Source organism: Somniosus microcephalus, chromosome 7, assembly GCF_052327205.1.
Source record: "Somniosus microcephalus isolate GS21.2 chromosome 7, FLI_Smic_1.0, whole genome shotgun sequence".
NCBI lineage: Eukaryota > Metazoa > Chordata > Chondrichthyes > Squaliformes > Somniosidae > Somniosus > Somniosus microcephalus.
In genome coordinates this window covers 78,183,558-78,205,082 of record NC_140993.1, presented here as the reverse complement: position 1 = coordinate 78,205,082, position 21,525 = coordinate 78,183,558, and the positions used below count along the sequence as shown (strand labels likewise).

The window sequence follows — 21,525 nt, the reverse complement described above, 5'->3', positions numbered from 1 at the left end:
GCTTCGAGGTGAGGGATTCACAAAACTCGGAGAAAATGAAGGGAAGCTGTGCTTGCCATTGGAGTTTTTACGAAAGTTCTAAGGTGGAAAATGTAAAAAATGGCAAATTTAACTGATCAAAAGCCATTAAAGCAGGGCTGGTTAGAGGAGAGTAGACTGAAAATGGAAATGCCTCATACTCGAGTGATTCTTTTGTTACCTTTGCTTTATTCATTATAGTATTTTCTTGTTTGTATGTGAAAAATACACATAGAAATAATGATGAAACTATGTAGTTTTAGATTATTTTATAATAGCAAAATTATTGAAGATCTTTTACTTGAAGAGAGCTGTTGACATATAATATGAATGTGGTTTGCACCAAGAGATTGGCTCACGTGAACAACAGCTTATTGTTTTCTCCCTTGAACAACTAGCTGTGGGTGTCTTTGGAAACATGACAACTGACCTTTTTTGTCTTGCCTGAATTGAAGGTTGGAGCAGATGAGCAGTTGGACGATTTACACAGTACTGAGGCAATCTAATGACAAAACCTTTTTATGATCCCTGCAAGTGCATTAAAATTCAGGTCAGTATTTTCTCAAAGATTATATTTGAAAATTTAAACTTTTACCATAGTTAAACTAGGTCAAATGAATTTCCAGCATCAGGAATAAGTTTTTTTTCTTGTATGATCATCAGCATACTATAGTAAAGCTGTATTTTATAAGACTGAAATGAAAATGTAATTATGATTGGAATGATTTTGTTTAGTTACGATTGTGAAAGCATTGTTTATATTACTCAAGGTCAACTTTCATACTATCGCATGTTGGAAATGTAGTTACATTTATTTTGGTAGCTTGTAGACTAGAAAACAGCTATTATGAAGGATACAGTGTACATTTATTATTGAATATATATAATAAAGTTCATCTCTAGTTCCTTCAATAGCTAGAATTTTTATGTGACCGGACCATGATTTATAATGTTAATTTAGTATATAGCACAGTGATGCTGTGCAGTGAAATGGAGCCTGCTATTATCCATATGGTTAATTTGCATTTTCATCTGGGTGCCAAGCAGTTTTCTGCAGGGGAAAGAGATTTAAATTGCCAACTGAATCAATCCAGGCCATTCTCTTGGGCCTCCTAAACGTTAGCTGAAGAAAATCCCTGGTAAAGCCCTCAGAATAAGTTAATTGCCAACCCTCTTGGCCAGGATATGGTGTGTAGCATAGGTAAACACTAAAGAGCCAATTCTGCGATCCTGTGTCCTGAGTGGGGAAAGCCGTGCTCAAAGGGAGCGCAGGTCATACATAGGGCTACAACGTTGTCCCAATTCTAAGAAGCGCACCCCCTGCAAATGCAGCCCTCCAGTAGGAGTGCAGAATTAACCCTTAAGAGAGCAGTAAACATGGTGGAGGACAGGCTGACTGGAATTTTGTTTCTTCTGTAGTGTAAAATGGTGAATAATTGTAGCAGTGGTTTTAGTTAGTACAATTAATGTAAATTAAACTTTGTTTTCAGATAGAAAGAGATACTGATTTTCTTAAGTCTTTCAGTAAACATTGAAGGAAGATGGTTGTGGTTGTTGGAGGTCAATCATCTCTGCCCCAGGACATCGCTGCAGGAGTTCCTCAGGGCGGTGTCCTAGACCCAACCATCTTCAGCTGTTTCATCAAAGACCTTCCCTCCATCATAAGGTCAGAAGTGGGGATGTTCGCTGATGATTGCACAGTGTTCAGTTCTATTTGCAACTCCTCAGATAATGAAGCAGTCAATGCCCGCATACAGCAAAACCTGGACAGCATTCAGGCTTGGGCTGATAGTGGCAGGTAACATTCATGCCATACAAGTGCCAGGCAATGACCACCTCCAGCAAGCGAGAGTCTAACCATCACCCCTTGACATTCAACAGCATTACCGCTGAATCCCCCACCATCAACATCCTGGGAGTCATCATTGACCAGAAACTAAACTGGACCAGCCACATAAATACTGTGCCAACAAGAGCAGGTGAGAGGCTGGGTATTCTGCGGCGAGTGTTTCACCTCCCGACTCCCCAAAGCCTTTCCACCATCTACAAGGCACAAGTCAAGAGTGTGATGGAATACTCTCCACTTGCTTGAAAGTGCAGCTCCAACAACACTCAAGAAGCTCGACACCATCCAGGACAAAGCAGCCCGCCTTGCCAGCGATGCCAAAATCCCAGGAACGAATAAAAAAAAGAAGCTTAGCACAGTTAGTACTAGATAAATAGTACAAAAAAATATGGGTGGGGGGTGAAATTAGAAACATAGAAAATAGGAGCAGGAGTAGGCCATTTGGCCCCTCGAGCGTGCTGTGCCATTTAATGAGATCATTGCTGATCATCCAAATTCAGTACCCTGTCCCTGCTTTCTCCCCATATCCCTTGATCCCTTTAGCCTTAAGAAATATATCTAATTCCTTCTTGAATATATTTAATGAATTGGCCTCAACTGCCTTTTGTGGTAGAGAATTCAACAGCTTCACCACTCTCTGGGTGAAGAAATTCCTCCTCATCTCTGTCCTAAATGGCTTAGCCCTTATCTTTAGACTGTAACACCTGGTTCTGGACTCCCCCACCATCGGGAACATCCTTCCTGCATCTAGTCTGTCTAGTCCTGTTAGAATTTTATAAGTTTCAGTGAGATCCCCTCTCATTCTTCTAAACTCCAGCGAATATAAGCCCAATCGACCCAATCTCTCCTCATACGTCATTCCTGTCATCCCAGGTATCAGTCTGGTGAATCTTCGCTGCACTCCCTCCATGGCAAGAACATACTTCCTCAGATAATGCGACCATCCTGTTTTTGCCACCAAAGTGGATAACCTCGCATTTATCCACATTATACTGCATCTACCATACATCTGCCGAATCACCCAACCTGTCCAAATCATACTGGAGTTTCTCGGCATCCTCCTCACAGCACACACGCCCACCCAGCTTTGTGTCGTCTGCAAACTTGGAGATATTACATCTAGTTCCCTCGTCTAGATCATTAATATATATTGTGAATAACTGGGGTCCTAACACCGATCACTGCGGTACCCCACTAGTCACTGCCTGCCACTCGGAAAAAGACCCGTTTATTCCAACTCTTTGCCTCCTGTCTGCCAACCAGTTCTCTATCCAAGTCAATACCTTACCCCCAATCCCATGTGCTTTAACTTTACACGCTAATCTTTTATGCGGGACCTTATCGAAAGCCTTCTGAAAGTCCAAATGCACCACATCCACTGGTTCTCCCTTATCTATTCTACCAGTTACATCCTCAAAAAATTCCAGTAGATTAGTCAAGCACGAGTTACCTTTTATAAATCCATGTTGACTTTGTCCAATCCTGTCACTGTTTTCCAAGTGCTCTGCTATTACATCTTTTATAATGGACTCTAGCATTTTCCCCACTACTGATGTCAGACTTACCGGTCTATAATTCCCTGTTTTCTCTCTACCACCTTTTTTGAATAGTGGGGTTACATTAGCTACCCTCTGTAGTGTCCGTGTGTAGATAAAGACACTGAAGACAGGAGTTGGTTCATAGGTATTTACTAAGCAAGTCTGGGGGGGGGTTTCTAAAGGATATACACAATACACAGGCTTATATAGCCCAAGTGGCAATTACCGGCATTACGCACACCTGGGGCTCTTAAAGGCACATACACCACAATTCCTCCCCTTCTAGCTAACTAGTACATCATACTTTAAGTAATTATTAATTACATGTTATATGCAAAATAATATACATTGCTGTATTAATTAATTATAAGTTAGTCTCTCAGGAGGCTTCCTGACTCGGTCCGGATAACGCCTCGGGGGTGTAGTAGTTTCTGGTGGTGTAGTAGGTTCTTCTGGCAAGGCTGATTCGGCTTGAAGGCCAGTGTCGGGTTCATCGGGCTCCAGTATCACCGGATCGGAGGTAGATATGGGTATCTCTACTTCATCGTTAGATGTATAGAGTGGTGGTGTAGGTTGTCCCTTTTCGGATGACTTGATGATTTGGTCAGCATGGCGCCTTATTATGCTGTCTCCGATGTCCACGGTATACATCAGTGGTCCTAATCGTGTGCAGATAGTTCCAGGCTGCCATTTCTCGGTACGGTAGTCCCGGGCCAAAACTGATTGGCCTATCTGGAAGGCCCTAGCTGGCCTTTCATTCATGCCCTGAAACTGCCGGTTCTCCACGTCCCTTCGGATGTTGGGCTTGACCAAATCCAGCCGGCATCTTAGGTTTCTATTGTAGAACATCATGGCGGGAGTTTGGTTAGTAACCATATGCGTTGCATTCCTATATGCAAATAAGAAGTTATCCACCTTGAGCTGAAGTTTTATGTCTTCATTACCCATGGCCTTGATGGCCTTCTTGAAGGTCTGGACAAACCTTTCAGCCAATCCATTGGTGGCGGGATGGTATGGGGCGGACGTGTAGTGCTTTACTCCATTGTTCTTTAAGAACTTTCTGAATTCTTCGGACACAAATTGCGGTCCATTATCAGAACATATCTGCTCCGGCAGCCCATTCCTGGCAAATATGGTCCTTAATACTGTGATGGTTTTTTCCGTGGTGGTGGAGGACATCTTTATTACCTCCGGCCACTTGGAGTGTGCATCAACTGCGATTAAGAACATTGAGTCCATAAATGGACCAGCAAAGTCGATGTGCACCCTTTGCCAGGGAGATGAGGGCCACTCCCATGGATGTAAAGGGGCCTGTGGCGGAGCATTTTGGACCTTCTGGCATCCTAGGCAGCTCTTGGTCATGTCTTCGATGTCTCCATCGATACCTGGCCACCATACAAACGCCCTAGCTAGGTTCTTCATTTTCACTCCACCCAGATGCCCCTCGTGAAGCTCCTTTGGCACTTTATCCTGGAGTTTGGGTGGAATCACCACTCTGGATCCACACATCAAGGTTCCTCGGCACACTGACAGCTGTTCTCTTCTTTGCGAGAATGCTGGCAACAGTGGTTCGCCATGTGCTGGCCATCCTTTCACTGTTAAATCGTAGACCCGTGAGAGAGTAGGGTCATTTCTTGTCTCCCTTTCAATGGCAGAATTTGTCACCGGTAGACATTCCACTATGGTAGTGTGGAATATCTCTACTGGGTCTACTGTAGGTGCCTCTTCTATCGTTGGCAACGGTAGGCGTGATAAACCGTCAGCATTCCCATGCTGTTTTGACCCTTTGTATTCAATGTTGTATTGGTGTGCCCCTAGAAAAAGGGACCACCTCTGTAGTCTTTGTGCCGCCATAATGGGGACACCTTTTTTAGGGTTGAATATGGAGATGAGGGGTTGATGGTCAGTCAGCAAGGTAAATTTTTGTCCGTGTAGGTAATGGTTGAATTTCTTCACTCCCCATACCAGGCTGAGTGCTTCCCTGTCTATCTGGGCATAGTTACGCTCAGCTGAGTTCAATGAGCGTGACGCAAAAGCTATCGGCCGTTCCGAGCCATCAGGCCTTTGTGTGTGTTTATTGTGAGATACTTTTTAGAGGTCTCCTCAACCTCCATCTGTAGATATGCCTGTGCCAAGTCAATTTTTGTGAAACGTTTCCCTCCGGATAGTGAGGTGAAAATATCTTCTATCCTCGGAAGAGAATACTGTACCGTGTGAAGGACCGGGTTTACAGTCACCTGAAAGTCCCCACAGATGCAAATTTTTTTCTGTTCCTCAGAGTTATTTTTCAATGTTTTTTTCATGACTGGAACGATGGGTGTTGCCCATTCGCTCCAATCTATTTTGGATAATACGCCTGCCTTTTCCAAATTCTTCAGCTCTGCCTCGACTGCCGGACGTATTGCGTATGGCACCGGTCTTGCCTTAAAAAAATTTGGAATTGCTGTATCTTCCACTTTTATTGAGGCGGTGATGCCTTTCAAGGTTCCTAGTTTCTCTTGAAACACTTCTTTGGCGTTGGCCAAGATGTCTTTTAATCGTTCAGGTATGATGTCATCATTGTTTTTTTCCTTACTGGTCACCGTCAGTGCCTGAATGGAGTGCCAGTCTAAACGTATCTTCCTTATCCATTCACGTCCCAACAACGGTGGACCACCATCTTGTAGAATGTATAAATACAACTTTTGTATTTCTTTGCCGTTGTATACCACAGGCACCCTTATTTTTCCTTTGGGGTAGACTTTCTGCCCCGTATATGTTTTTAAGATAATGGATGTGTCTTTTAGAGGTATATGCGCAAATAGCCTCTCGTAATCTCGTCGATTTATTACGGTTAGAGCTGATCCTGTATCTAGCTCCATTTTAACTGGGGACCCTGCTATTGTGAGGGTAACCCAAATGGTTTGGTAATCCTCTTTGGCAAGTACATTATGTAATTTGAGACAGCTTAGTCTCTTGTTTCCGGAGTCGCTATCGCTATTCTGGTCTTCGGAGCTATTGTCCGTCATCATTTGTACCTTCCTGTACTTTTCTTTATTGATTTTTTGTTTTCTGTCAGTGGATTTATTTTGTCCAGATTGGCATACCCGTGCAATGTGTCCAATCTTACCACATTGCCTGCATGCTTTGCCCTTGAACCAGCAGTCCCTCTGGTTATGGGTGGATCTGCCGCAGCGATAACATCTTCCGAACTCCTGTGTCATTTTATGGGTGCCGAAGTCCTGTGTCTCTTGTTGTATCTCTGCAGCTCCTTTTGCTGCTGCTTCGTATGATACAGCCATACTGAAAGCTTTGTCCAATGTTAAATCTTTTTCAGAAAGCAGTCTTTTTTGTGTTCCTTCACTTAAGAGACCGCAAACAAATTTGTCTCGAAGATAATCCGATAGTCCTGCTCCGAATTGGCAGTACTTTGATAGCTTTCTTAATTCGGTTAGGTAATCAGCGTTACTTTCACTCTTGTGTTGATTTCTCTTGAAGAACTTGAATCGTTCCGCTATCAGCAGCGGTGTTGGGTTTAAATGCTCCTGCAGGGTATCAACAATTTCTTTAAAAGTCTTGTCCTTTGGTTTGGCTGGAGTGATTAAATTTCGTAACAGCCCGTATGTCTTCGCGCCCATTAAGTTCAGAAGTACTGAAGCTTTTTTCTCATCTGTTATTCCATTTGCAGTGCAATAAACCTCTACTCTTTCCACGTATGTGGTCCAATCTTCTATTTCGCCATCAAAAGCCTCAATATTACCAGATTTAGGCATTTCAGAAAAGATATGGCGCTTCCCGCGCTTTTTTTTTTCTCTCTGTAGCAACGATATGGTTCCCGCGCTTTCCCGCCGCTGCTACCGATAACAACGCTGTTTTACTGTGGTTTCCGTTTATTCACTGTTGGAGACTCGTTCCCGACAGAGGTCTAAACGCTGACCTGCTTGCCGCGCCGGCCGTCTCTCGAGTGCACCCTCCCAGTCCGTTATTGCTTGCCTCCGATTTCGCTGCCTGTCTCAGCTGTAGAGCCTGCCGCTGGAGCTCCAGCCTGACACCCAGGAAGGATTAGCGCAGTACCTGTCACCAGCTTGGCCAGCTGGTGAAACCACAGTTTCTCTTACTTCCTTGAGTCTTCTGGACGCTGGAGGAATCGATGTCCTTGAGGTGCTGCCGAATTGCAGGTAAGTCCGTTTCCACTTCGTCGCCACTGTAGTGTCCGTGTGTAGATAAAGACACTGAAGACAGGAGTTGGTTCATAGGTATTTACTAAGCAAGTCTGGGGGGGGTTTCTAAAGGATATACACAATACACAGGCTTATATAGCCCAAGTGGCAATTACCGGCATTACGCACACCTGGGGCTCTTAAAGGCACATACACCATAATTGCTCTTAAAGGCACATACACCACACCCTCCAATCCATGGGAACTGTTCCAGAGTCTATAGAATTTTGGAAGATGACCATCAATGCATCTACTATTTCTAGGGCCCCTTCCTTAAGTACCCTAGGATGTAGATTATCAGGCTCTAGGGATTTATCGGCCTTCAATCCTGTCAATTTCCCTAACACCATTTCCCTACAACTACTGATTTCATTCAGTTCCTCCCTCTCATTAGACCCTATGTTCCCCGACATCTCTGGGAGGTTATTTGTGTCCTCCTTTGTGAAGACAGAACCAAAGTATGTATTTAATTGGTCTGCCATTTCTTTGTTCCCCATTATAAATTCCCCTGATTCTGACTGCAAGCAACCTACGCTTGACTTCACTAATCTTTTTCTCTTCACATATCTATAGAAGCCTTTACAGTCAGCTTTTATGTTCCCTGCAAGCTTACTCTCATACTCTATTTCCCCCCTCTTAATTAATCCCTTTGTCCTCCTTTGCTGAATCCTAAACTGCTCCCAATCCTCAGGTTTGCTGTTTTTTCTGGCCAATTTATAGGTCCTCTCCTTGGATCTTATGCTATCCCTAATTTCCCTTGTTAGCCACAGTTGAGTCACCTTCTTTGTTTTATTTTTATGCCAAACAGGGATGAACAAATTCTGTAGTTCATCCATGCGATCTTTAAATGTTTGCCATTGCCTATCCACTGTCAACCCTTTAAGTAACTTTCCCCAGTCCATCCTAGCCAACTTGCGCCTCATACCATCGTAGTTTCTTTTATTTAAATTCAGGACCCTAGTCTCTGAGTCAAATACTTCACTCTCCATCTTAATGAAGAATTCTATCATATTATGGTCGCTCCACCCCAAGGGGCCTCGCACAACAAGATTGCTAATGAATCCTTTCTCATTACATAATACCCAGTCTAAGATATCCTGATCTCCAGTTGGTTCCTCGACATATTGGTCTAGGAAACCAACCCGTATACACTCCAGGAATTCCTCTTCCACAGTATTGTTACTAATTTGGTTAGCCCAATCTATATGTAGATTAAAGTCACCCATGAGAACTGCTGTGCCCTTATTGCACGTGTAGTGTATGTACCTTTAAGAGGAACTATGTTTTTGAAGCCCCTGTATACTGTAGTACCAGCAGTGACCACTCGGGTATATAAGCCTGTGTAGCATCTTGTGTTGTTAGTTCACCTCCAGACTTTGTTTAGTAAACACTTGTTAAATCAACTCCTGCATTCCGTGTCTCCATTAACACACGGATCTAACAGTGGCGACGAGTTAGAAACAAACTTACCTGCAATTCGGCAGCACCTCAAGGGGATCGATTCCTCAGACGAAGGTCGAAGCCAGAAGCAAGAAAAAAAAAATAACTCGAAGAAACTCGAAAACGAGGGCCAGGCTTGGTCTTCAGTCTGTGGTTTCCCCAGCTAAATGGGCTGGTGGCAGGTAGTGCACTGATCCTTCCTGGGCTGCGGCGGGCTAGCGCTCGATCGGGTGGCTCTGCAACGGGGCCGGGCAGCGAGTCGGGAAGCAGAAGCAAAGAGAGAGAGAGGGTGGAGAACTTAGGGCGCGGCCGGTGCTGCAAAGCAGGTCGGTGTTCGGACCGAGCAGAGGGAGGGGAAAGTCCCAGAGGGTCCGCTCCATGACGGGAACGGTTCTCCAAGTAACGGAGAAACTATTGAAGCGATATATTAAAAAAAAAATAGAAATACCGCGACAAGCTGCAGGTCGCAACGGGAACCGCGGAGAACAGCGTTGGCAGCAGCAATTGGGGAGGCGCAAACACCATAGTGCGTCGCCATTATAAAAAATAAAAAAATTAATTGCCAGCAACAGCGTTGGCAGCGGCAGGAAAGCGCGGGAGGTGCCATCTTAACTCGGCAGGGAAGAAAGAAAAGCGCGGGAAGCACCATTTTAGATTTTCAAGATGCCAAAGACTGGCAATATTACTGCTTTCGATAGTGATATAGAAGATTGGACCACATATGTGGAAAGAGTGGAGGTATATTGCAAGGCGAATGAAGTAGCAGATGATAAAAAGGCATCGGTACTTCTAAATCTGATGGGCGCAAGGACATACGGGCTGTTACGAAACTTGATCACTCCAGCCAAACCGATGGACAACAATTTTAAGGAGATTGTTGATACCTTACAGGAGCACTTAAACCCAACACCGCTGCTGATAGCGGAACGATTCAAATTCTTCAGGAGGAATCAGCACAAGAATGAAAGTAACGCTGATTACCTCACCGAATTATGAAAGCTGTCAAAGCACTGCCAATTCGGGGTAGGACTGGCAGATTCTCTGGGAGACAAATTTGTCTACGGTCTCCTAAGCGAAAGAACACAGAAAAGACTACTTTCTGAGAAAGATTTGACACTGGACAAGGCTTTGTGTGGCTGTATCATACAAAGAAGCAGCAAGAGGAGCTGCAGAGATACAGCAAAAGCCACAGGACTTCGGCACCCATGAAATGACACGGGGTTTCGAGAGATGTTATCGCTGCGGCAGATCCACCCATGACCAGAAGGACTGCTGGTTCAAGGACAAAGCATGCAGGCAATGCGGAAAGATGGGACACATTGCACATGTATGCAGATCTGGAAAGAAATCCGCTGACAGTAAAAAGGTCAACAAGGAAAGACCAGAAGAGCGATAGCGACTCCGGAAACAAGAGACTAAGCTGTCTCAAATTACATAATGTAATTGCCAAAGAAGATTACCAGACCATTTGGGTTACCCTCACAATAGCGGGGTCCCCAGTCAAAATGGAGCTAGATACAGGATCAGCTCTGACCGTCATGAGTCGACGGGATTACGAGCGGCTATTTCCGCATATACCTTTGAAAGACACATCCATTGTCTTGAAGACATATACGGGGCAGAAAGTATACCCCAGAGGGAAAATATGAGTGCCTGTTGTATACAACGGCAAGGAAATACAGAAGTTGTATTTATACGTTCTGCAAGATGGTGGTCCACCGTTGTTGGGACGTGAATGGATCAGAAAGATACGTTTAGACTGGCACTCCATTCAGGCACTGACGGTGACCAGTAAGAAAAAAAACGATGATGACGTCATACCTGGACGATTAAAAGAAATCTTGGCTAACGCCAAAGAAGTGTTTCAACAGGAACTAGGAACCCTGAAAGGTGCCACCGCCTCAATAAAAGTGGAAGATGCGGCAATTCCCAAGTTTTTTAAGGCAAGGCCTGTGCCATACGCAATTCGTCCAGCCGTCGAGGCAGAGCTGGAGAATTTGGAAAAAGCAGGCGTGTTATCCAAGGTAGATTGGAGCGAGTGGGCAACACCCATCGTCCCGGTCATGAAGAAAACGTTGAATAATGATAAATCTGAAGAACAGAGAAAAGTTCGCACATGTGGGGACTTCAAGGTGACTGTAAACCCGGTTCTTCACATGGTACAGTATCCTCTTCTGAGGATAGAAGATATTTTCGCCCCTCTATCCGGAGGGAAACGTTTCACCAAAATTGACTTAGCACAGGCATATCTACAGATGGAGGTTGAGGAGGCCTCTAAAAAGTATCTCACGATAAACACACACAAAGGCCTGTACCAGTACACTCGACTGGTTTTCGGAGTGGCATCAGCTCCGGCTATCTGGCAAAGAGCTATGGAGCAAGTCCTGCAAGGGATTCCGGGGACTCAATGCTACCTAGACGACATCCTTGTAACAGGAGAAAACGACAACGAGCACCTTGCCAACTTGGAGCAGGTGCTCACGAGGCTGAGAGAACGGGGCCTATGAGCAAATCGCCCCAAATGCGAATTTTTCCAGAAACAAATACCATATTGTGGCCATGTCATTAACGAAGAAGGGTTGCATAAGTCACCTGAAAAAATTGAAGCGGTCGTAAAGGCCCCAGCGCCTGAAAATGTCTCACAATTAAGGTCGTTCCTGGGATTAGTAAATTACTATCATAAATTTTTACCAAACTTGTCAACGGTTCTGCACCCGCTTAACGCACTGCTACAAACGGGAGTAGTTTGGAAATGGAGCGAAGACTGTAAACGTGCCTTCCATAAATGCAACCCATCACTGCCAATCAGACTGGCGTGCGATGCATCCCCTTACGGCGTGGGAGCGGTATTATCGCATAGATTCCCTGATGGCTCGGAGCGACCGATAGCTTTTGCGTCACGCTCATTGAACTCAGCTGAGCGTAACTATGCCCAGATCGACAGGGAGGCACTCAGCCTGGTGCGGGGGGTGAAGAAATTCAACCATTACCTACACGGACAAAAGTTTACCTTGTTGACTGACCATCAACCCCTCGTCTCCATATTCAACCCTAAAAAGGGCGTTCCCATTATGACAGCGCAAAGGCTACAGAGGTGGTCCCTTTTCCTAGGGGCACACCAAGATGACATAGAGTACAAAGGAACAAAACAGCATGGGAATGCTGACGGGTTATCGCGCCTACCGTTGCCAACGGTGGAAGAGGCGCCTACAGTGGACCCAGTGGAGAAATTCCACTCGACCACAGTGGAATGTCTACCGGTGACAAATTCTACCATTGAAAAGGAAACGCGAAATGACCCGACTCTCTCACGAGTCTACGATTTAACGGTGAAGGGATGGCCAGCACATGGCGAACCACTGTTGCCAGCATTCTCGCAAAGAAGAGAACAGCTGTCAGTGTGCCGAGGAACCTTGATGTGTGGATCCAGAGTGGTGACTCCACCCAAACTCAAGGATAGAGTGCTAAAGGAGCTTCACAAGGGGCATCTGGGTGGAGTGAAAATGAAGAACTTAGCCAGAGCTTTTGTGTGGTGGCCAGGTATCGATGGAGACATCGAAGAAATGACCAAGAGCTGTCTAGGATGCCAGAAGGTCCAAAACGCCCCACCACAAGCCCCTGTACATCCATGGGAGTGGCCCTCATCTCCATGGCAAAGGGTACATATCGACTTTGCTGGTCCATTTATGGACTCAATGTTCTTAATCGCGGTGGATGCACACTCCAAGTGGCCAGAGGTAATAAAGATGTCCTCCACCACCATGGAAAAAACCATCACAGTATTAAGGACCATATTCACCAGGAATGGGCTGCCTGAACAGATCTGTTCTGATAATGGACCGCAATTTGTATCCGAAGAATTCAGGAAGTTCTTAAAAAACAATAGGGTTAAGCACTACACGTCCGCCCCATACCATCCCGCCACCAATGGATTGGCTGAAAGGTTTGTCCAGACCTTCAAGAAGGCCATAAAGGCCATGGGTAATGAAGACATAAATCTACAACATAAGGTAGATAACTTCTTGTTTGCGTACAGGAATGCAACACGTGGTTACAAACCAAACCCCCGCCATGATGTTTTTCAATAGAAGACTAAGATGCCGGCTGGATTTGGTCAAGCCAAACATCAGAAGGGACATAGAGAACCGGCAATTTCAAAGCATGAATGAAAGGCCAACTAGAACCTTCCAGATAGGTCAACCAGTTTTGGCCCGGGACTACCGTACCGAGAAATGGCAGCCTGGAACTATTTGCACACGACTAGGACCGCTGATGTATACCGTGGACATTGGAGAAAGCATAATAAGGCGCCATGCTGACCAGATCATAGAGTCATCCGAAAAAGGACAACCTACACCACAACTCTATACGCCTAGTGATGAAGCAGAGATAACCATAATATCTACCTCCGATCCGGTGATACTGGAACCAGATGAACCCGACACTAGCATTGAAGCCGAATTGTCCTTGCCAAAAGAACCTACGACACCATCGAGGCGTTATCCGGACCGAGTCAGGAAGCCTCCAGAGAGACTGAATTTGTAATTGATTAACTTGAGCAAATGTGTATATTATTGTTCTTGTAAAAATGTTATTTAATGATTACTTAAAATGTTATGTACTATTTATCTAAAAGGGGAGGAATTGTAGTGTATGTACCTTTAAGAGGAACTATGTTTTTGAAGCCCCTGTATAGTGTAGTACCAGTAGTGACCACTCGGGTATATAAGCCTGTGTAGCGTCTTGTGTTGTTAGTTCACCTCCAGACTTTGTTCAGTAAACACTTGTTAAATCAACTCCTGCATTCCGTGTCTCCATTAACGCACGGATCTAACAGCACGCATCTCTAATTTCCCGTTTAATGCCATCCCCAACCTCCGCATTACTGTTTGGGGGTCTGTATGCAACTCCCACTAACGTTTCCTGCCCCTTGGTATTTCTCAGCTCTACCTATACAGATTCCACATCATCAGAGCTAATATCCTTCCTTACTATTGTGTTAATCTCCTCTTTAACCAGCAATGCTACCCCACCTCCTTTTCCTTTTTGCCTGTCTTTCCTGAATATTTAATACCCCTGGATGTTGAATTCCCAGCTTTGGTCACCCTGGCGCCATGTCTCCGTAATCCCAATTATATCATATCCGTTTACATCTATTTGCGCAGCTAATTCATCCACCTTATTACGAATGCTCCTCGCATTAAGACACAAAGCCTTCAGGCTTGTTTTTTTTAACACTCTTAGACCTTTTAGAATTATTATTTACTGTGGCCATATTTGATTTAAACCCTTGATTTCTCTGACTGCCATTTTTGCTTTTCTCCTTTCTGTCTTTTGCTTTTATCCTTGCTTCCCTTTCCTCTGTCTCCCTGCACAGGTTCCCAACCCCCTGCCATTTTAATTTAAACCCTCCCCAACAGCACTAGCAAGCACTCCCCCTAGGACATCCGTCCCGGTCCTGCCCAGATGCAAACCGTCCAGTTTGTACTGGTCCCACCTCCCCCAGAACCGTTTCCAATGTCCCAGGAATTTGTATCCCTCCCTCTTGCACCATTCCTCTAGCCACATATTCATCAGAAATATCCTTCTATTTCTACTCTGACTAGCACGTCGCACTGGCAGCAATCCTGAGATTACTACCTTTGAGGTCCTATTTTTTAATTTACCACCTAACTCCCTATATTCAGCTTTTAGGACCTCAACCTGGTTTTTACCTATATCGTTGGTACCTATATGCACCACGACAACTGGCTGTTCACCCTCCCCCTTCAGATGAAAGTTAACATATACTTGAGGAGTGGTAAGGATAACCTAAAGCTGGGGGAAAAGAAGCTTCTATTTTTACAAAATTACTCCTCTTCTGATAGCATTGAGTGCCTCCACAGACATCCAAGTGGCCATTCATCATGTGTAAGCCTAGATAGTGGAGCTTATGACCAGAAATAGGATGGAAAGCAATTCACACCCAACCGACATGATGAGTGATGCCCCCTTTGTTATATCTAGGGTCAGCCTCATTATAATGTTTTGAGCGAGCTCCAGGCATCAGAAATGCTTACTCATTTCGGATGGGAAATACAAGGAAGAAAGATGCCTGGAGAGCTCACCTGCTCTTTAAATAGTGCCATGAGATCTTTACAGTCACTTGAACAGACAGACGAAAGATGTGGAACACTCTCTCAGTGTAACACTGAAGTATCAGACTAGATTATTTGCCCAAGTCTTGTAGCAGAGCTTGATTTGACAATCATTTGATTCTGAGGCAAGAGTTCCATCACTGAGCCAAGTGTAGTACTGCAGGATTTAAAGGCCTGAGGTAGCTTAAACCGGCAGGCATTATCATTACCATTTCTATTCAATTAAAAAAGATCTAAAAGATTGCAGAATGCTGCCAGGTCTGCAGGTGGGCAGAGAAGCCCCCAAGTTCTCTGTTGGGGCATGGAAATACTAAGGCAGAGAAGGTATAAAAAGAAAGAAAAAACTTGCGCATTTCACAACCTCAGGACATCCCAAAGCACTTTACAACCAATTAAGTACTTTTTGAAGTGTAGTTACTGTTGTAATGTAGGAAATGCAGCAATCAATTTGCACACAGCAAGATCCCACACACAGTAATGAGATAATGACGAGTTAATCTGTTTTAGTGATGTTGGTTGAGAAATGAATATTGGGCATGACACCGGGAGAACTCCCTTGCTTTTCTTCAAGTTGTGTCATGCAATGTTCCCTTTCATTTTTTTGGATGCATAGCCCCTTTAAGGGGCTGCACGGCTCATTCAAAATACCACAGATGTGCAGTTTTTCTCATTGAAAAGCCGGTGAGCTGGCTGCGTGGAAGGTCTAAAGTGCAGTGTGGCGGTGCAGCTTAAAGGGAGCATAGGTGTCCTGTGATCTTTTATGTCCACCTGAGAGGGCAGTTTAACGTCTCATCCATACTACGGCACCTCCGACAATGCATCATTCCCTCAGTACTGCACTGGAGTGTCAGCCTAGATTATGCACTTAAGAGATGCCCAGAAATAATGGCAGTAGATTGCTATGCAGTGGGTGTAATTTTGACTTTAGTCGTAGTGTAAAATGGGCGCTATCGATTCAGCCAACCAACTTCAATGGAAATTAAAATCGGGAGAGATATATAACGGGCAGCTGAATCGATATCGCCCATTTTACACACAGTCAAAGTGAGTGCCACCTGTAGCTCCCTCCCACTCGACTAAGCAATGCCAGAGTAAATTTAATGACCATACTAGATTAGCAAAGGTAAGAGAAGTCATCAACTGTCTTATGTTCATTAATAAATAGACATTCTTATTATGAACACAGCTAGCTTTTGCTAGTTACTTTATTGAGCACATGTGGACTGGTACAGTATCTGTAGAGGCTTCCATCTTGACTGTTGCCTTGTGGGTGGCCTAGTGCCTCATGGGTAATGTAGTCTTAATATCTATACAGCTGGGTAGTGTAGTCTTGTATACATACAGCTATATCCAGCTCTACGGCTCCACCTAGTGTCCACTATAGAATGACATGTTATTGATCGTTACAAACTGTTTCCAAGAATGCACTGTACTAAGCCTGTCCAATAATTTCCATTTACCTCTCCCACACTTTACCAGCAACCAGTGGATGTAGTATATTTGGATTTTTAGAAGGGATTCGATAAGGAGCCACACACGAGGTTGTTACACAAGATTAGGGTTCATGGGATTGAAGGTAATATATTAGCATGGATTGAGGATTGGTTAATGGACAGAAAACAGAGTAGGAATAAACAGGCCTTTTTTGGGATGACAGGGTGTAACTAGTGGAGTGCCGCAAGGATCAGTGCTTGTGCCTCAGCTATTTACAATCTATATCGAGTTAGATGAGGGGACCAAGTGTAACATATCTAAGTTTGCTAACAATACAAAGCTAGGTGGAAACGTGAGCTGTGAGGAGGACACAAAGAAGCTGCAAAGGGATGTAGACCGGTTAAGTGATTGGGCAAGTAGGTGCCAAATGGAGTATAATATGTGGAAGTGTGAAATTATCCACTTTGATTGGAAGAATGGAAAAGCAGAATATTTTTTTTAAAGGTGAGAGACTAGTAAATGTTGGTATTCAGAAGGATTTGGGTGTCCTTGTATACGAATCACAGAAAGTTAACATGCAAGCAATTAGGAAGGCAAATGGTATGTTCGCCTTTAATGCAAGGGGATTGGAGTTTAAGAGTAAGGAAGTCTTACTGCAATTATATAGGGCTTTGGTGCAACCACACCTGGAGTACAGTGTACAGTTTTGGTCTCCTTACCTAAGGAAGTATATACTTGCCTTGTAGGGGGTGCAACGAAGGTTCACTAGCTTGATTCTTGGTATGAGAGGGCTGTCCTATGAGGAGAGATTGAGTAAAATGGGCCAATAATCTCTAGAGTTTAGAAGAATCAGAAGTGATCTCATTGAAACCTATAAAATTCTTAGAGGGCTTGACAGGGTAGATGCAGCAAAGCTGTTTCCCCTGGCTGGAGAGTCTGGAACTAGGGGTCATAGTCTCAGGATAATGGGTTGGCCATTTAGGACTGAGATGAGGAGAAATATTTTCACTCAGAGGATTGTGAATCTTTGGAATTCTCTACCTCAGAGGGCTGTGGATGCTTAGTCAATGAGTATGTTCAAGACCGAGATTGATAGATTTTTGGCACTAAGGGAATTGAGGGATATGGGGATAGGGCGGGAATGTGAAGTTGATTATAAAAGTTCAGCCATGATAATATTGAATGGCGGAGCAGGCTCAATGGGCCGTATGACCTTCTCCTGCAATTTTTCTTATGTTCTTATGTTGATATTCCCAGCCTTCACCTGGAAGTGTTAGTTCAGTCACATCCTTGCATGCATTTGATCTGAAAATACCTCACGCAGAATGTAACAGCTGATTGCATGTATGTGTAACTGAACAATAGGCCCCAATTTTAACTGCCACTGCCTGGCGGAAACTGGGGGGTGGGGGGCTGGGGGGAGGTGGAAAGGGCAGTTAAAGTAACTGGTGTCAGTTACCCCCAGCGATCCCACTTCCATCCCGGTGTGTCCCCCATATTAACCTGCTTTTTTTGAGCAGGACACCCACAGGAAAGAAGCAGAGTCATTTTTTAAATCTGCAGATCAGGTCCGATGATATCATCAGGTCCCAATCTGCAATATTAACCTGAGGCCCGAGTGAGGGGGTAGTGTCAGCTCCCCCGTCAGGCAAAACCTGCCGGGAGCTGGATCCTGGACCACAAGAGGCCCAGCAGGTAAGTTTCAAATGTATTTTTTAGGTTGTCTTGTGGGCCAGGAGGGGCAGGAATGCTGCTCTGGGTCTCACAAGGAACCCTTGGGTCTTCCTTGAATCAGGCTACCACCCTCGATTGCAGACAGATACCCCCCCATGGCCCTGATCATGGCAAGTCGCCCCCCCGACCTCAATCGTGGCAAGTAACCCCCCTGCCCCCGATCAGGGTAATACACCCCCTTCCCACCTCCCACAAAACGCTGCCCAGAGCCATCTCCTCACCACGTCCCTGATCTCCAGCCTCCCCCATTTTCTTCCAATCACAAGCCTGAAACTGATGCTCCCTACTGAGCGCTGGGGACTTTCTTCACTGGTCTCCGGCTGTGGCCTCCAACCGCTCGTTTTCCCTTCCACCCACTGGCTAGGCTATCCATCTGCCTGACTGCCGGGCGGGAGGCTGCCCAACTGTGTTGTATTAAGGCCCTGCCGTGAAGACCGGCAAGGTATCCACGTCTCTGGTCTTGCCAGATTCCTTGGCCGATTACATGCTCCCCGGATCCTTCCCATTAATATCGGGGCCGTAGAATCAAAAGGCCCAAAATTCTGTGATTTTTCTTTTGGCATTAAAGGTATGTGTTTTTAATTAAGTATTAAAGCTAGTTAGAAAAGAAACAGTGACGTTGTTCTAATAGTCAGTGACGTTGTTCTAATAGTAGGAGTCTTTTTTTTCAAAAACTTACTCTGGCAGCTATAAATTCTAGAGCATTAAAAACATGTGTCTTCGAAATTGAGGTTAACTTTCAAACTTCAACTTGACTGTAACATTTTGCTATTTTTTAACCAGAAGTGAAAAATGGCTGGGGTGAGGTTCTCTCCATGCTGCTCAAATATACCTCTTGCTGAAGTGCCACTAATGATGCTTGTGGATAAAACTATCCCACCTTCCCCAATCAGGAGAATACTAAGGAATTAACAAAAACAAACTTGCTCTGAAGACTGTTTGCACATTGTGGGTTAAAGGTGCAACTTGTGAGTGTGCACAGTGCACATACAATCACTGTGCTCGCCCTCCCCCCCCACATCCTCTCCTGAAGCCATTGGCTTCCTCACTGGGATACAGTTCAACAGGCATCAATTGCCCCCCAAGTGCCAAGTGGGTATTATTCATGTCTGTAGCTTAACAGTGAGTAGCAGCAGGCTAACCGACTGCAGAAGACATCACAACTGAGCCCAATCCTGTACTTACCCAGCATCTACACACACACGTTTCCAGTAGAGGACACTGTATACTGTTCTGGAATGGGAATTCAAGCTGATTTTATTTTATTTTCTAACCTGGGGACACTGTGGCCAATTTTAGTGCCCTTGCTGCTGTCTTGACTATGATCAATAAATTCAGCACTGATTTCAGCACAAATCTGGGATTTCCCTTATCTACAGGAAACTTTGGTTTAACCGGAGGTTGTATGTCCGGAAACCTCGCTCTACCGGCAGAATTCACCCCCCGAAAACAGCGCCTCAGTAACCGGCAATGTTGCCGGTTCCGAGTCCGAGTTTCCAACGGTTGCCGAGTTCATCAGTGGGGGTAATTCTACAAACTGCCACTACTCGGCCTCTTGGTGCCAGCGGAACTCGGATCACCTCAGAAACCCTGCATCAGGAGTCTCACCCTCCCACACTGCTGGTAGCCTCTTCTGATCCGCCATTTTTTGGGGTTCCAGTACAGTACTGTGTGTCTCCAATGCTGCTGCAACTCATTGGACTGCATTATGGAAATCCCAAAAGTTGATCCAACCAAAAGGAAGAGAGTGGTGTTAACTTTAAAACAGAAAATTGATATATGCAAACGACTAGAAATGGGAGCGAAGCGTATGCACATTATGAAAGAATTCAAAATCGGTTTGTCAACAATGTATGACATCAAAGCGCAGAAGGATAAGCTGCTCAAGTTTTATGCAAGCTTGGAGACATCTAAGAGTGTAGAGAAACGGCACACGCTTCGTAAGCCTAAACTTGAAGAGCTGGATACCGTGCTTTATGAGTGGTTTGCTCTGAAGCGTTCAGAGGGTGTTCCGATTTCCGGACCCATGCTAATCGAAAAAGCGAAGGATTTTTACGCAAAGACGGAGCTCACTGACAAGTGTGCTTTCTCTGATGGATGGCTATCGTGCTTCAAGGCACGGCATGGGATACGACGACTCGATGTTTGCGGGGAGAAGAAATCAGCTGATCACGACGCCGCAGAAGAATACTGCGATTATTTCAATCGGATTGTGCAGCAACATGATTTGTCGCCAGCACAGCTATACAATGCCGATGAAACTGGCTTATTTTGGAGGTTTTTGCCAGAATCAACACTTGCTGGGGCTAGTGAGGCTAATGCTTCAGGTTACAAGAAAAATAAAGATCGTGTAACCGTGCTAACATGTGCGAACGCTGCTGGATCACACCGGGTTAAACTTCTCGTCATTGGGAAGTATAAAAATCCCTATGCATTTAAAAATGTGAGGCACTTACCTATTGAGTACAAAGCTCAAGCAAATGCTTGGATGGATAAGGAAATCTTTTCAAATTGGTTCCATCATACTTTTGCTCCATCTGTGAGGGAACATTTCTGTAGAATAAGGAAACCTGAAGATAGCAAATGCATTTTATTGCTGGATAATTGTAGAGCCCATCCGTATGAATCAGAGTTGGTTTCTGGAAATATTTTCACCATTTATTTGCCACCAAATGTAACTTCTCTCATACAACCCATGGACCAGGGCGTTATCCAAAATCTCAAGTGTCGTTACAAGAAAGACTTCCTACGTAGACTGATAAGCCAAGATGACAATACAGGTATTCAGGCATTGCAGAAGGAATACAATCTTAAAGATGCCATCTTTAATGTTGCATGTTCCTGGAAATTGGTGAAAGGTCACACTTTGAGACAAGCCTGGTGCAAATTGTGGCCTTCTGTAATGTTTGCTGAAGGTTCTTCTTCAGAGGAGGAATTTCGTGGGTTCAGTCTTCGTCCGCGGAAGACTGCAGTAATGGAAATGGCTGCCATGGTGAAAGATGTAGGCCCAGCAAACCCTCTACATCACCTCAGTGAAAGTGATATTGAGCAGTGGGTTGATGCAGATAGAGGCTGTTGTGCATTTGCTAAGTGATGATGAAATAATGGAGACTGTTTTGAATCCAAAGAAAGAAAAGGAAAGTGTGATGGAAAATGAAGACGATGAGATTTCTGAAGTG

General features: G+C 44.7%; 1 protein-coding gene across 3 annotated transcripts in view; it reads left to right on the top strand.

The window, feature by feature from the left end:
* The window catches only part of rnf41l (ring finger protein 41, like), an 80,125-nt gene that overhangs the window by 16,449 nt on the left and 42,151 nt on the right, over positions 1-21,525 (top strand). For 2 of the 3 annotated variants that reach the window (XM_085992649.1, XM_085992650.1), the window contains exon 2: positions 474-568. In XM_085992649.1, coding sequence (XP_085848775.1) covers positions 524-568 — 45 coding nt within the window. In that variant the 5' untranslated portion in view covers positions 474-523. Of the gene's footprint in view, positions 1-471; positions 569-21,525 lie in introns of those variants that run through there. The other variant, XM_085992651.1, reaches the window with a different exon arrangement.